At 36.2% G+C, this 17,627-nt stretch overlaps 1 protein-coding gene across 1 annotated transcript; it reads left to right on the top strand.

The window, feature by feature from the left end:
* Nucleotides 1-9,699: 9,699 nt before the first annotated feature.
* On the top strand, nt 9,700-16,076 carry LOC108666855 (probable pathogenesis-related protein ARB_02861). The gene is made up of 2 exons (XM_018153791.2): nt 9,700-9,847; nt 14,767-16,076. The coding sequence occupies exon 2, from the start codon at nt 14,767-14,769 to the stop codon at nt 15,577-15,579; it is 813 nt and encodes a 270-aa protein (XP_018009280.1). The 5' UTR covers nt 9,700-9,847; the 3' UTR covers nt 15,580-16,076.
* The last annotated feature ends 1,551 nt before the right edge of the window (nt 16,077-17,627 follow it).

Here is a 17,627-nt window from a genome sequence, read left to right as displayed (position 1 = left end):
AGGCTATGTATAGATATTGCATGCAGATGGTTGGCGTTGGGCCCAGAGCCTGTTTACGAGTGAATTTTGTTACCCACGGCTGCGCTCCCATGCATGCTTGTCGCTACAGTGTAAGAGATGCGGATTTCGGACATTTTGTATGTTTAAGCAATTTATAAATTTTTTGTTCACCTCCTTATCGTCATCTCTGAATACTATTGTAGAATGACTATGAGGTTATAATTTTGTTTAAACATGGCTTTATAAACAAATGACCTTAATGATTATCACTCTCATGCAAAACAGGTCGGTATTTCAGCATAAAATTTAAAGTTTGTTTTGTATCGAACATTCGATATTAGTCGCTTGAAATGTATGAACCATTCTTACAGCGCTTGAAGAAGCGCTCGGTTAACTAACGAAGTTAAGTTTGGAGCGAGTGAATTGCATGCATGTTTTGCTTGGTGATATTTGTTCTGTATAACTTCAAATGCGATAAAATCAAACATTAATTTGTTCTTAAATAATAAGAAAGTTAGATGGGAATCTACTCGTGAAACTACAGGAAAAACATAAGCATATTATGAGTTGTTGTGATGATGCAAATGGATGATAGGCCTCATTCACAAAAATATTCACGAATAAAATAGAATTTGAATAAATTGACAACGCACAATATTGACGGGCAAATTTGAAGCTCATTTGTAACAGATAATCAAAATAATTATGAGCTGCTAAGTCGTAAATGATGGTCAATTTAAAGTACGCTTGACTTGTTACTCACGAATTCGTACGGCAAAATAGGAACTTTTTTTAATTGACAAGAAAATCGCAAAATAATTTTTCTTTGTAATAATCTTCACAAAATAATAAAAAAATAGTTTTCTCCTATTTTAAAATGAGCTTTTCGAATAATTACGATGCAGCAATATTTTCTTTATATGCAAAAACTCGAAGATTGAGAAAATGCAGCTAAGCAAAGTTGTTCGGTTTCTTCTTCGTCTGATTGTAAAAGTTTACATCGAAGCTTAAAGAAAATAAGGTATAATATTCAAATTAATAGTCATTTAGAGTTCATCAAACAAGTAATTGCCCTTTCGTCAGTAGATCAAGAATGCGTCTGTTTACGATAAATCTTTACCTAATTGTACACGAGGTCATAATTAATAATATTCGTTTAAAATTACTTTTTAAAGACAACACTTCTAAAGAATCCAGTGTCTCCAATCTTAAATATGTACAATGAATTTCTCATTTTATTTTCGAATATTAAAAAAATTAAATTTTCGAATTTTTTAATATATAAACTTTTTTTTCAAAATTATTTATTCTGTCAATTGATTCATGCATTGCCTCCGATTTCACACAAGTGTGCAAATTTCAGATCAATTGGATAGGTAAAAGTGTGCCAAATATCAGTTATAAGATTTATAGCTGACAAAATTTTTTTAATATTGAAAAAAAAATTATTTTTTAAAATCATTTATTTTGTCATTTGATTCTTGCATTGTCCCCAACTTTACGCAAGTGTGCAAAATTTCAGATCGATAGGATAAGTAGAAGTGTGTTAAATTTCGATTATAAGATTTCTAGCTTTCAGACAGACCGACAGACAGACAGACAAACAAGAAGTGAAGTTAAGGAGAAGTGTTTTAAAAACTGGCATTGAACGCGATCGTGTCCATTTGAAGATGTGAATCAATCAACATAAGCCAAATTGACGTATTTTCTGGTGAAAATTGAATTTTTCTAATGTTTATTCGTTGACTTAATCACATTTTTTCAATTGAAAAAAATTAATATTTCAGGCAAACCTGTTGTTATTAACCCAGAAAATAATCGCCAGTTTCTGTCGCCAGTTTCTGACACAAAATATATCTGAAAATATAAAATTTTCCACGGCCAGGAGCCAAATATTTTGAAAGCTCTCACCAAAACATAACATCTGTCATCAATTAGTTCCGACTGAACAAGTTCGTAACATTTATAAAAGAAATGAAGTTTGCTGACGCCTTAACAACGTTTAAACAGTTTGTCGTATTTGTCAAAGTCGCGGTGAAAAAAGTTCAGTATCGATTCATCGAGTATATAGATTATTTGTTAATAAGATGAACTTTGAAGAATACAAAAACTGTTTGTTTTGCAATAATGCGTCAACGAACTTTGATGGCCTAGGATCCGCACTTGCCATTGTATACATCAACGCACGTTCATGTATCATTTCTAATAATTATATTATCTAAGGGGACGATAGAGCTACTATCGAGTACCGCACCGGGTCTTCTGTGATGGAAAGATGCAGCCTCAATCATATTTGGTTGTGGCAGTTGGCTCAGCTTCTACTTAGCTTCTACTTGGCTCAGTGATAGATTAGCAGCATACCATCGTGGTAAAACTTTTATAGCGATAGCTACCCATGGTACTCTCTCACCTTCTTTAAGCTATGACGTCAACTGAGTAAACGATGTTATGAGTTCGTATCCACTTGATACCGTTGAAACCTATGCAATAGGTTTTGCATTCCTAATTAGGCAATTTGTCCTATTTTGGACAAAATCGTATTAATGAAGTTTTTGTACTGATGATGGAGCTGGACTCCAATAAGTTTTCACTGCAGACAAAATTAATTTTTTGGCGTTTTCTTTGATTTAAATGCTCTGTTCATATGACAAGTTGCAACGAATCCGTTATTTCCTAATCTAAAGTAGAATTGACTTTGCATATAAATTTAAAAACAACCCACACTTCATCTAACTATGACAATTTGGAATTTTGGAATTTATGCAGAATTTGCCACAAATTTTCATAAAACACAGAACGAATAAAAATGCACTGACCAAACCTTCATTACTGCATTTCTTCTAACAATAATTAATACTCTGTGAGTCCGACTGAGGAAAGTCTAATTCTCAGCTCGGATTTTTTTTTTTTGTAGAAGGCCGTAGACTGATTTTCGGATAGATAAAATATAGAATAAATTTTCATCTAAATGAGTAGATAGCAAAAGGAGCCTACCGTCACACTTTCCATAAACAGCTTAAATCATAGGTTACCACAACCATTTACCCCGAATCTTGTCTAACAAAATTAACCAATTACCCCTGAATAAAACCTATTCATTTACTCACAATCTTATTTCGAATATTACCCATCGTCACACTTTCCATAAACAGCTTAAATCATAGGTTACCACAATCATTTACCCCGAATATTACCCAACAAAATTAACCAATTACCCCTGATCCTTCAATATTACCACAATCATTTACCTTAAATCTTGCCCAACAAAGTTAACCAATTACCCCTGATCCTTCAATATTATTACGAACAATTACCCCCGAATCTGTATAAACAGCTTAACAGGATACCGATCATGAATCTTACCCAACAAAATTAATTTCGTTAAAAAGTTCTTGTAGCCATATCCCTGCCTCAAGGCATTCCAGTCTTCAATAACGAAAAATGAGCCAGCCATTGACAAGGACAGAGAATATGACCGTTTCAAAAAATCCAAATACCACCAAATCACCAATACCATCATCAGCACTACTGCCGTCACTACTGCTACCAATGCTGGTATGTACTAATAATCATGGAAAGAACATGTTTTATGTACGTCATTCCTCATTTTCTCATCTTTCTCCAATCAATTTCTCATCAATCATTTTCCCATCATTTTCCATCATTTTTCCATCATTTCATCATCATTTTATCATTTCCCCATCGTTTTCCTATCATTACCATCATTTTATCAGTATTTTCCCAGCATTTTCTCATCATTTTCCCATCATTTTCTCATCGTTTACCCATCGTTTAACCATCATTAACCTATCATTTACCTATCATTACCTATCCTTTGTCTATCATTTACTGATTATATAATGGGTAATTGAACCCATCCTATCAATGAGCCCATTTGCATAATTCATTCAATCTTTGTTCATTCATTCATCATTCAATCTTCATTCGATCATGATTCATTCATTCATTATTCAATCATAATTCATCGTCATTTATTCAACATCATTAATTCATTCATCATTCTATCATTCATTCATTCATCATTCCATCATTCATTCATTCATCATTCCATCATTCATTCATTCGGCATTCATTCATCATTCATTCATCATTCAATCATTACTCAATTATCATTCAATCGTCATCCAATCATCATTCATTAATCATTCATTCATCATTCAATCATCATTCATTCGTCATTTATAATTCATTCATCATTCATTCTTCATTCATTCATTCATTATTCATTCATCATTCATTCACCATTCATTCATCATTCAATCATCATTCAATCATCATGCAATCATCATCCAATCATCATTCATTCATTCATCATTTATCATTCTTTCATCAATCATCCAATCATCACTCAGTCTTCATTCATTCATCATTCATTCACCATTCATTCATCATTCATTAAGGATTCATTCATCATTTAATCATCATTAAATCATNCATTTATTCGCCACATGCACACGATTAATTATTCGCCATACACATACGATCAATTATTCGCCACGTGCGAGTGATCACTTATTCGCCACGTGCACATGATTAGTTATTCGCCATATATATGCGATCGACTATTCGCCTCCTGCAAACGATCAATTATTCGCCGCAATCGATCAATTATTCGTCAACTATTCGCCAATCAATCAACTATTCGCCGAATACAAACGTACACGATCATTTATCCGTCACTCAGGAACGACCGCAAAAGTGCACCGGGAAAAACTGGTCACCCAGTCTGCTTTTCTTACAAGTTTATCTTTGATTACACGGGTCTGAAAAAAATCTAAAAATTGTTTTTATTTCTGAAAGGGTGACGGTTTTTTGCACTGATTTCATTTTGGGCCACGATAACTTCAATTAATGCCTTGAAAAGGCATTAATTTGAATTGAACTCTCATTTTACATTTAATTAAATGTGTATAGCACCTCACTTCCCACCACAATATCGATGAATTTTTTTATAATTTTAAACGACGTCAATATTTTAAGCTTTCCGTTCCCATGTTATGCGATTTATAAAGCGTGGAAGTGCACATCCAGCACTAGGTAGTATTAGTGGGTATCAAAATTTGTTAGAAACAAGAAAATAGCTAAATATTTTTAATCAAAAACTGTTAGACAATAATTTACTATCGACGTGTCAAGTGTTTATGGAATAAAATCACGCAGGAAAACCGCGAATAACATCACCATTGCCTGCCTATTATTTGTTAGCGTGAAGTTTTTACGGTTAAATTATAGCAGAAGTATTTCCGTTCTTTTGATTTTGCCGCTGTTAAAATGCATTTTTTCGAACGACATTGCCAATCATTATTCATTAAAATTGAGTCCCAGCAATCATTAGACGTCGACTCAACGTCATTAAAGACATTACGACGTAATCAACCAGCAATCGACGATGTGTTATAGTGGCGCGGTGGAGCGGATCTGCCTAACTGGAGCGCTCCTCTTGTACATCCCGAGGAAGAATTTTGAAAAGAAGAAATATATAATCGATAACGAATTAACGAATTTAGCAACGCAACTTTGATACTGGTGACATTTTACTTGCTATTTTTGGTTTAGAATAATAAACTGATAAAATATGAGCCATACGTTTAAAAATTAATTTTTTAATTATTTTAATGCATAAAAGAAATTAAATTTTCAAAGTTATTTATTCTGTCAATCGACTCATGCATTGTCTCCGACTTTACGCAAGTCTGCAAAATTTCAGATAGATTGGACAGCTAGAAGTGTGTTAAATATCGATTATAAGATATGCAGCAGACAAAATTATTTTTTCAATTTTTTAATATTAAACAAAATTTTATGTTTAAAATTATTTATTTTGTTCTTTGATTCATGCATTGTCTCCAACTTTACGCAAGTGTGCAGGATTTCAGGTCGATAGGATAAGTAGGAGTGTGTTAAATTTCGATTACAAGATTTGTAGCAGACAGACAAACAAGAAGTGAAGTTAAAGAGAAGTATTGTAATAATAATAATTAATAGTAATAATAATTAAAAGTAATATGTTTTAAAATAATATGTTGTCTGTAATTGGCGACGAAAGACGTTTTATTGAGAGACGTTCACGGTTCTACAATCTGACAACATCCGAATGCGGTTTGCATGGAATTGCATTCTTGAATAACAATGTCATTCCGACCACAATCAAAGCTAAATTTTTAGGAAACTTATCTCGATAGAGAATAAAAGTCACTAATGTCAATTTATGACCCTCTTATCATTTCCATAAAATAACAGAATAGTTACCAATTACTCCTAGAAATTCTTTTCCTGTATCGAATGGATTTCACATAGCCGCGAATGAGCGGCGTATCTTATCACGAGATTATCCGCAACTAATGCGGCGTGAATTCGCTCTAAATTACTACTGCTGTAAGAATATATCGCAACAGCAATTGCGACATGCGTGCAAACTGCGAACGCGTATCATATTAGTCCTGATGCAACACAGCTCGACCGCGAAGGCTCGTAAGTACCGAGAAAGTAAGAGCGAGACAGCAACGGATGAGTTCTGTAATGCACTTATACATGTGGGAATGTCTCCATACAGCTGTCAGACCAAGAACAGATTGAATAGGCGCGGTTTTATTGTGATGCAGTTACAACAAATTCTAGGATACTTTGATATACAGTCGACTCTAAATTACCCATTGGCAAATCAAGAGTTTAAAATCGATAATTCGTCCATCTAAATTAACTCGTTCAAAGACAGTATATATGGATGCATTCTTTCAGGTGTATGAATATTTAGTTAGCAAATTATTTTGACGCTGACTTTGGGGTCAACCCGCACTGATTAACTGGTACTGTGGAGTCAAACATTTTGCGTCGTAGATATTTTAAACAGCGTTTTTATGACATTTATGTACCGCGGTGTAACACCATATACTTTTAAATCGGAATGACGTAAAATGGCTATTTTGACGACTAATGAATAACAATGTCATTCCGCCGACCACAATCGAATAGCTCAAAGTTAAATCTGAGAAGAATTAAGTGGCTGATCTTGATCATAATAAGTTTATCGACGGTCATTCTTATCGCTTCGTACTCTTCATCGCTGAAAAAATTCGCAGAAAGACTGCCAAACATCCTCGCCTATCGAAATCTTACGACCACAAATTAGATAAGTGGCCAAGTAGACAAAAGGTCTTCCTGTACTCTCAGTTTTTCACTGAAATTGTCCGACTGCTGACTATTGTATGCGGCTGCGAGTCTTCGCAGGCGTTCTCCATTGTATTCACGTCGAAAACAAGGCAGATAATTGCCTATTAATTGCTTCACGAATTCTCTCCATATGTAGCTTCCTTCCAGGGATTCGTTACTTCGTTTTGGAATTTATCGTAATTTATTACGGCATAAGACAAGCTGAGACCTCCCTGTGCATTGTCTTAACTGATAAATTTTAATGCTCAATAAATAACACAGTATCTGGCTATTTTCCCCGAAGTTACTTTGGGAAAATAGTACAGTGACACAATCATCTCAAATTTCTCCATTCAACGATTTTATCCTCTAATAATTTTCATTGTTATTATTCATTTATTTATCACTCGTTTCACTCATTTCCTGATTAAATGTAATTTCAAATCCCTATTTTGCTAATGCAGATTTTTGTACAGACCTTCAGTCTAAATCGTTTTAAAGAAAATTACATGTGCTCCATTTTGAAAATCTGCTCAATTCTGATCAAATGATGTGCTCGATGGTCACGATCAACATATACAAGCACACATTTTATAAAAGTAAAATGAAATTTTTTCTGGTAATTGGAGGTACCCAATTCCTAAGTTTATTTTCGGGTTTCTAAAGTTAACAGTTTTCTCGTATTTAGATCTAGGTTACGGAGGCTTAGTTGCTCAGCGATATGCCTGCAGCGCCGTCGGGTTCTTCGAAATCTTAAATGACTCAGCAATCTTAGGGACAATAAAAATTTCTTCATTCGGGGTAAAAAATTCTTAATTTAGGGCAACGAAGACTACAGCAAATAACCCAATGACATGTCGTGCTCATCATACTAGATTTGATGATACAGCGGTTTTTCTCAGCTGAATATACACCGCGTTCTCGTATAGCTGTAATAACAAAATTTCGACAGTTTATACATGAAATCTTTCGGCCCACATTGACATTTTTCCTGTAGAAAATATCGTTAACTGTTTATTCAAATACTCAGAAACATTATTTACATTCATACATAAATATTATACATCCCAAAACATCTTTTTCAATTCATTAATATTTCATATCTAAAATACGTGCATTTTTCCCATTGTATTAAAATGATGATGCTTTGGGAACAACGTTCACGGATCCGCTGTTGTCGCCACGGGACTCTCTCCCGTTCAGAACTTTTACTTGCTTCCCAAGAACAGGAAATGCTGCACCTGTTGTGGGAGGTTATAACTTTTCACTCTCAGAATTACGCAAACTTGAGGCGTGTCACAACTATTGATTTCGTTATGAACAATTATTTTTGATATCGTTTTGATATATGGCTGATCATCAACTTATAATCTATACTCCCTATGTATAATGAATTCCCTTATCACATGTTGTAAATAAATATGTATATATCATCATATATTTGTAATAGTGTTCTAAGTTTTGAACTGATGATGGAGCTTGACTCCGAAACGTTCTCTCTTATAAAGAAATGGTTGATTTTTGGCTATACGCTTTGCGCCTAGATTCTTGATAAATTTTCGATTTAAGCAATCAAGTGATCTTAATACTTACATTGTAAATATAACGGGTCTAAAAACAATATTGTAATAGAGGTAATTTCGATTCTAACTTTAAGGGACTAGAGTACGAGCAGAGATAATTAATTTTTTATAATAATAATAATAAATTACGAATTTATAATACTAATTCGAATTTTTAATAATAATGAATATATTTTGTATATGTATGTTACAATAAAATTTACAAACTATATAATTATTGAATTCAGTCTAAATGCAATTAAACCGATGCCTACATTGAAGTTTCTTGAGCTAATTTACGTGTCAATTATTTAATAAATAATTTAATTAATTTTAGATATGCGTGTCATACGAGCTCTTTGCCAAAAGCAAAGTCGAATATATGCGATGAAGGCTGTCCTGGAAGAAAGCGAGTTATAGTCTTGCATTGTTCAGCATAGAGAAGAGTCGGTTTGTACACGAGACTGATGAGCGGGGTGCTCTTGACGACACGAACAGAGCGAGGCGCGGCCGCAGGAACAATAAGTCTTCAAACTTTCACCCAATAATTCTGTTGCTATTACAGTCGTTGTTTTGAGATGTAATTTCATTTTACCTTGTTATAGCATCAAACAGTGTAGTTTCTAAAGTTGTTGTAGCTCCACAGAGTTGTAACTACAGTTTCTCAGTAGTTTCTTGCAAATTTTTAGCTCAGCCAAACTTAGCCTCTTTAATTAAAAAATAATCAATTACTTCTTAATTCGCTTGGCTTTGTAGCACGCATTATCTATTCACGAGCCTCTGTCACGAGTGTCGTTGTTGCGTCCTATAGTGAACGCACAAGACGTTGACCACCTCGTGCAGCCTTGAGGTGGTAAAAATGGATGAACTTTGCCTGTCCTTCTATGGAGGATTGCCTGCCTTTCATTATGACCCAATCTATGTTAGCCACGCAGGTCCTAGGAGCGTATGGGGGGGGGTAGAGACAGGTAACTAATGGGGATTGTGAGAAAGTTCCCTACTCCCCGCGTGGGGGTCGCGGTATAAAAGGGGTTGGAGCGGACTGGAGCCTCGCAATCGAAGTACAGCAGAGCTGCCGTACGGACTACGCACAGTCGGGCAATAGTACAGCAGAGGTGGGTCCTTAAGTTATCTTTCAATTTGAGTGATATACGAGTATAATAAGTTAATATTCTGAGTTAACAATATTATTCTTTAAGTAGTTTTATCCATCATTATTGGGGCTTCAGAATTTTGTGTTTTTAAAAGCAAGTCACCTGTATATCATTTTTTAATTTAAATTACCTATCATGAAATTTTAAGAAATAAGCGCAATTTCATAGAGTGATGGATGTTGTTCGAAGGATTTCTCATCATCCGGATATCTGAGAGTTGTTATTCCGTTAGAGGAAGTTAATATTTTAAATGTAAACGCGTTACTTACTAGTCACTGCTATTATTATTCATGCTGTAAATGTGAGTAAATATTCTAGGATTTATCGCAAGTAGTAAAGTAATGGACCGTTGTTCTGTCTTCTGTTTTTTACATTCTTGAAAATAACTGACAGACATTTATGGAGATTCATGTTTGATAAAATGAAAAATTCCGCATATTAGGATACCAAAACATCCCGCTTCTATTTTATGGCCATGACGTAAGCATTACTTGAATTAACATTTCAAAATTACTTTAATAAGATTTAGCTTTCTCAAGGCTCACAGTGTGATATATTACGTTTTTCCATTATTTTCTGCTGCGATTATCTTGACAACATTTTATCAGGAATTAATAATTAACAAATCTGAATCAGGTAGAAAAAATGCCCTGCAAAGATAACCTAGTTTAGCCATTCGCAAGCAATTTACATGGAAGTAGGTTGCATGGCACAGCAACACGCTATTTTCTAATTTAAATTCCAAATAAAACTCTAGTTTTGGTCTCGTTCTCTCAGTTTTCTAAGTTTGGGCCTGTTTTTTAACACATTTTTTTCGAGCCCGGTCAGGAAGTGAAGATCTAGCGCACTTTCTAACAACCTTCTGATTACATTCTTGTAGTTTTTGCATCAAAATTTCACCTACAAAAAACACAGGTTGAGTTTTTATTAGGCCTCGCACCGGGCGGTTCCATGTGAGTGTGGTGTGTAAAATTCAGATAAGGAACATGTCTGCTTACAATCATCGCACAAGAAAGTCGCTCTATTCTTAACTGACGATTATGTTTTTGCGCGTTCAGTGAAGTCTGCTCAGTCGAGCGCACCTACATATGAAGAGACTAACTCAGCAATTGCAGTTCTTTTCGAGAACTGGAGTTAATTCCTGTGTTTCTCCTCGGCTTTCGTATCATTCGAACGCTTTTGTGTAACGCAGCAAAGCGGAATTGTTCGCTGGCAAACAAAGTCGCTTCCGGTTCGTAATGATGGCGATAAAAGTAGAAACCGCTGTCTAATATATACAGTTTAGGGTCCCAATAACTGGACAAGAAGACGCCTAACAATTATTTTGAGCCTGCATGGTGATGGAAGCTACTTCATCCAATCTCTACATATTTTCTATACGCCGGCGCAATTCACACCTTTTAGCTTGCAGTTGCTAATAATGCATATTGTGTTCCAGCAAAAATATTATAGAGTCAATTTTCACGCGCGTCGCCATGCCTATTCATAACATTCGAAACTAAATCGAAAGTCTTTTGCTTCCCACGACGAGCGGAAAGCTCTCATTGGAATCCATCAAATTATGAATATTATAATCATGACACATTTTAGCAATTTATGGGCAATAATTTGCTACTGCAAAAACAAATGAAGTTCAGGCAAAAATTGACGAAAAATAACTGTTCGTACACCGCCTCTTAAACTAGACAAACAAACTGAAGAAGATGGGAGCGATTGCAGTGCCTGAATGGTTTCTGATCTTACCAACGATGTGCAAGAACATACAAAGAAACCACAACACTTTCACTCGCAGCTCTCAGACTTGAATATTTGACGCTCGAATGCCTGACTAGAATGCATGAGTCTTTCGTGCAGCTGGTGCGTAGTCGGACGTTGTCACAGACGATATGATGTGACTTGAAGAATTAGTATTCAGAGAATAGTATTCAGATTGTTTAGAATAGATAGCTGTGAAATTGATGGTAGGAACTGTACAAGCAACTAAAACAACATCGATTTTGAAAAGGAACGCCATAAGCAGCGTGCTCTCTGCGAACCTGTATCTCTTCTATAAATAGCGTCATTTGAATGCGCTGTAGTTCTTACCTATTAACCCGTCCAGCTGGAGTTTCTATTCCATGCTAGTGTGAACATTGTAGAGTCAAGCAACGTAGTTTAGTGCTCCCTTTCACCCAATCTTTCTCTCTCTCCCTTTCCTTCCTCCACCCGCCGCTGATCCGCCTAAGAATGCAACACTTTCACTTGAGTCGAGGCTGACTGCCACTGAACTGACATGTCCGCCTCGCAACCTCGAGCTATCCTTCACTGATCATTGACCTCCGTCGTTATTATTATATTGCAACATCAACATAATCTCATATGCTGCAATGGTATCAATGGATTACATTAGTAGATATTAGTGAGCCGGAACCAATATTATTTTGTATAGCATGACATGAGTGACAGGTTGTTCGGAGCAATTGACCAATGACACTCTGACCTAAACTTAATAAAAATGTTAACACTTATGAATTAAGCTGAAAAATGTATATTGTGAAACAATTCAAATATTAATTCTACGGTTAAACATTCTTTATTAACTATGCATCAAAAACTAAAGAGTTATCATAATCCATTGAAGATTCTTTATAGATAAATATATGAAGAAATTTATGAATGAACTTCAATAAAAGTAGCTTCTGGGAATTTCCTTGCTCGATTAAGCAAGAATTGAACGTAAATTAATACTCATTTATATAATATTTTTACTTTAGTTCACCATATTATCAAAACTTCCACGTATTTATTTTACGTGTTCACGAATAAAACGTAGATAATTGTCCCGCTTCATGACCTATCGTAATTAAATTAAACTGCGGATGTTATATCATTTAGTGTGCGTCTCATTTCATCAAAGAAATTAAAGATATTTTATGACCTACTTTTCTATGTTGATTTTAGGATATCTTCTACATTTATGTCATCATCTAAAATAATAATATAGCAATCACGTTTCACATCTCGTTAAACACGAGTTGAATCTCAAGCAGTGGATCCTCACTCCCTAAATTAAGCAACGGTTTTCTATAGGCTGATCGACGAAGCTTAGGTCTTGCTAACGGTAATCCAGAACACGCGTCTGGTAAGGAAGAACAGCAGCAGTTGACACATTTAGGCAGCATGATCTATCTGCAGCGGACATCTGCTTTTTCGAGCCGTTCACTCTAACCGTCTGGCATCGCCGTCGCCAGCTGACGCCGTTGACACACAAACCTTCGAGCAAATTTGAGGGAATAGCACTTTTGTGTGTACTGTTATCATCATGGGATGGAAACTGAGCGTTATTCCCAAGAAAAAAATGCAGAAAATTAGTTGTGCTGCATGTACGACATGTTTCTTTGAACAAGCAGCTTAGCCTAAGCACTAAAACTAGTAGCCTTTATTCTATTTTACACAAAAACACCAAAGGCGATTCAATAAAATGCTCGCACGACATAGTAAATCCATAATCCAGATTCAGGTCAGCGACATGGGACCAGGCAGCTGTCCTGTCGTGATCCAGCCTTGCATGCTGAACCCAATGTTCGTTGAACTGAAACTCCGACTAATTACCGAGTCACGCATGCGGTCGCCATCTGTCATCAGGGGCTGCCATGGAGCCATACTGTATAACATGACTTGTTTTATACGCTCCATGTGCGTAGAACGCTCCTTGTTTCAGGAATATTTCATGTGTATTATCTTGCATGCTCCAGACTCATCTTGAGCTTTCATATTTTTACTGGAACATTCACTACAAATACACAAAATAGGCTTTCTCTTTAATTGTTTCTCTCTTTTCAATAGTTTCCTTCATTCTGGTCCACATGTAAAGCAGCAATCATAAAGCATAGAAACCTAAGGCAAGCTATTTGTTCCATTGAATTAAAATATTTCTGTTTTTTAAATAATGGAATGAATGAATCTCATTATATTACACTCAATAACAATCATGTATTTATGATCATTTAAAAAAATGCAGAAAATTAGTTGTGCTGCATGTACGACATGTTTCTTTGAACAAGCAGCTTAGCCTAAGCACTAAAACTAGTAGCCTTTATTCTATTTTACACAAAAACACCAAAGGCGATTCAATAAAATGCTCGCACGACATAGTAAATCCATAATCCAGATTCAGGTCAGCGACATGGGACCAGGCAGCTGTCCTGTCGTGATCCAGCCTTGCATGCTGAACCCAATGTTCGTTGAACTGAAACTCCGACTAATTACCGAGTCACGCATGCGGTCGCCATCTGTCATCAGGGGCTGCCATGGAGCCATACTGTATAACATGACTTGTTTTATACGCTCCATGTGCGTAGAACGCTCCTTGTTTCAGGAATATTTCATGTGTATTATCTTGCATGCTCCAGACTCATCTTGAGCTTTCATATTTTTACTGGAACATTCACTACAAATACACAAAATAGGCTTTCTCTTTAATTGTTTCTCTCTTTTCAATAGTTTCCTTCATTCTGGTCCACATGTAAAGCAGCAATCATAAAGCATAGAAACCTAAGGCAAGCTATTTGTTCCATCGAATTAAAATATCTGTTTTTTTAAATAATGGAATGAATGAATCTCATTATATTACACTCAATAACAATCATGTATTTATGATCATTTACTAAAGTTTCTTTGTTAAACTGAAACTATTCCATTTGAATCTTTTAAAACAAAAAGATTATTTTACGTTGAGTGTACTATGATAACATTTCAGCATCATTTATACAATGACTGATAGTACATCTAACGTCAAATGATGTAGTTCTCAGTTAAAAAAATGGTGTCATTTGTACAAGCAATACGATTTTTTTGTAAACAAGAAAGCAAAGAGAAATCAATGTGTTCTTTTGTTGCAGATGTTCGGGACAGCTGCGTGGGCGTTGCTGGCGTTGGTCGGGGCTTCAGTGGCATCACCCGACAAAGGCTTTATCCAAGTGGCTCCGTCATATGGACCTCCTCCACCATCTTATGGACCTCCTCCACCTTCGTATGGACCACCACCAGCTGTGTCATATGGCGCTCCCCCTGCTCCGTCGTATGGACCTCCCAAGAAGGCTCAATGTTATCCCAAAGAGATCTGGAAGACCATGACGAAGGACGTCCAGGGAACTTCTATGTATTATGAGACTCTCACCAGAGAAGTGCCGACCACCATCTTCGCTTACATCACCGAGACCAAAGTCGCTCCTAAGACAATCGTTCTTTACTCCACCATGACTGCCTACGCAGAACCAAACATTTACACCGAAACCAAAATCTTGTACGATACCAAAATGGTGACCGTGCCTGTATACATGATTGAGAGTAAATACGGTTACAACACAGCATCTGAGTACTTCACTGAGACCGTCGCTGTTTACGTAACAAAAACAATTACACAAAGTTATCCTATGACTAACTACGTCACGAAAACTGGTTACGAAACCAAAGGATACTACGTTACGCAAACCAAGGTACAGAACAAGTACGTTACTCAAACCGTCAAGAATCCTTACTACGTAACAAACTACGTGACAGAGACCAAGCAAGATTATGTGTACAACACCGTCACCGAGACAATCAATCAGTACGTCACCATGTCGGTTTATCAAACCATCCCAGAGTACCACACGGTCACGAAATGCGACTATGCACCTGCTCCAATGATGTACGGTGGAGGCGGATACTAAACGCCTCCTTGTGTCCAGAGTTTAAAAAATTAGCAGCTAAGCGATCGCTTATTTTACCAATGATGCTCAAACTAAATCGAAACATGGATGAAAAATCTTTTATCGCCAATCTGTCTGGAGGCTTTCTTCGCCCAGTTAGTCTTCATGTCGTAGGCGATTGAGATTCTCTCCTCCAGAGCCGGAAGATGGTCTAAGTTTAAGGTCGAGATGTCTGAACCCTTGGCCTCGCGAAGATAGTTCATGATGTATTCCCTTTAGCCACGACCTCCCTCGACGCCCGTCAGCTCTGCCCGAACACCTGTCTGTACGCCCGCCGCCTGCGGGACGGACAGGCCTGACATCGCCTGCCGTCTCGCCGGGACCAGAAGATCGGTCCCAAAACCGGATAAGGAGCTGCCCACTCCCATCTGGTTTCCTGACCACCAAGATCGGTCAGGGATTGTCATTTATTTCTAAGTCCTTGAAGAAGATATCACTAATAAAAATGGAAAACAATAGTCAATCGTTTTACTCACCCAAACATTTTTCCTTGCGTAAAAAGTGTAAGAGTACAACATAAACAGAGACTAAATTAATCAATCAATCAACAATCATACTCACAACGTTCCAGGGAACATTCTGGAAATTAAGGCGGTGTTTAACCATGATGTTGGAGAAGATTTATCTCCTCAATTTATCAATCAATAGGAGATTTATCATCAGCCATATTGAATGTGTGTATGAATCAACTTAATCTTAAAGAATTCATAGTTATAAATTAAATATTGTTGTTAAATAATTAAATTATTTGAATTTCGCGTGCTATCGTAGAATGAAGAATCGTCTGTATGAATCGAATGAGGAATAATTATTAAATGTGTTATTTTGAATAACGTCTATTAATGAGCAATCGAAAATATAGCTTTTGTCAGTAGAGAAGTATATTAACATAAGGAAATATTAACCTATGATTTCTTAAATACACTGTAGTGATATCTTGCATGTGTCTACGACTTGATTGATTCGATCTCTACTCTATTCAGAAGTGCCACCACCTATCACTATCCTATTCACAGTTAACTTCTCACGTAGCCAACCTACTATGTCCCGCAACTATCATGACACCAACGCTCCGACCATTCGGATTCGAACATTCGTTCGAATGTTCGCCGAACTGCAAAACATGACCACTTCTGAGGTTGCAGCGCAAGAGAACATCGGAATGGCGCAAATTAAGTAAGTGTAGGTCAAAAATAAGTAGAATATTAGTTCATTCAGATTATGGAAAGTTTATACAAATATTATTGTGCAAATAAATATTGTCGGAGTTCCGGCCAAGATCCGGAACTCCTACACGGAGTTCAGACCGTCCGACGACCCCACAGTCGCGGCTGCTCTGCTTTTCGCAGTCTGCTCTGATCATGTAATATATGAGAGGGACTGAGGATGAAACCTTATGATTAAGCGATGACGTAGTAATCGCTTAAACATAAGGAATAACCGAATAATCTATAAAATAACAGAAATAATCTCAGCCCATTCTACTTCTTAGTCTTGTGAATGTTTGGCTATGAAGCACCCGCTACTCTTCAATGAAAGAGCAATTGAAAAGAAACCCTGACTACTGATCGATGATCAATACGTAGATAAAATGAATTAACAATTTGACATGGAGATTCGAGTGTCAAGAACCTATTCTTAACTGCCAAGTTCACGCTCAGAAGTAAGATTAACTAACTATGTTTTGGAACTGCTGTCTTAACATTTCAATTGCTTGATATGGCATAAAATATTAAATTCTATTAAAAATACATAAAACAAGCAGAGAATGTTTCGTTAACAACTATATAAGTATAATATAACGTTTTAAACTGCCTGATGATTCAACATTCACTTGACGACGTAATTTCACAGATTTTTTTTTCAATTTGAAGCGAAGTTTGAGCCACCATTCTCCAAATGGTAGTCAATTGATTCTACTTACTTTGCCTTTCCTCTTTCCTCATTCATTTCTGGTGGACTTCACTCACTTCTTGAGAAAGATCTAACCTAGTATTGGTACAGATCAT

This window comes from Hyalella azteca, unplaced genomic scaffold (assembly GCF_000764305.2).
Source record: "Hyalella azteca isolate HAZT.00-mixed unplaced genomic scaffold, Hazt_2.0.2 contig14966, whole genome shotgun sequence".
NCBI lineage: Eukaryota > Metazoa > Arthropoda > Malacostraca > Amphipoda > Hyalellidae > Hyalella > Hyalella azteca.
The sequence above is the reverse complement of the archived record's forward strand: the minus strand, read 5'-3'. Positions and strand labels throughout refer to the sequence as shown.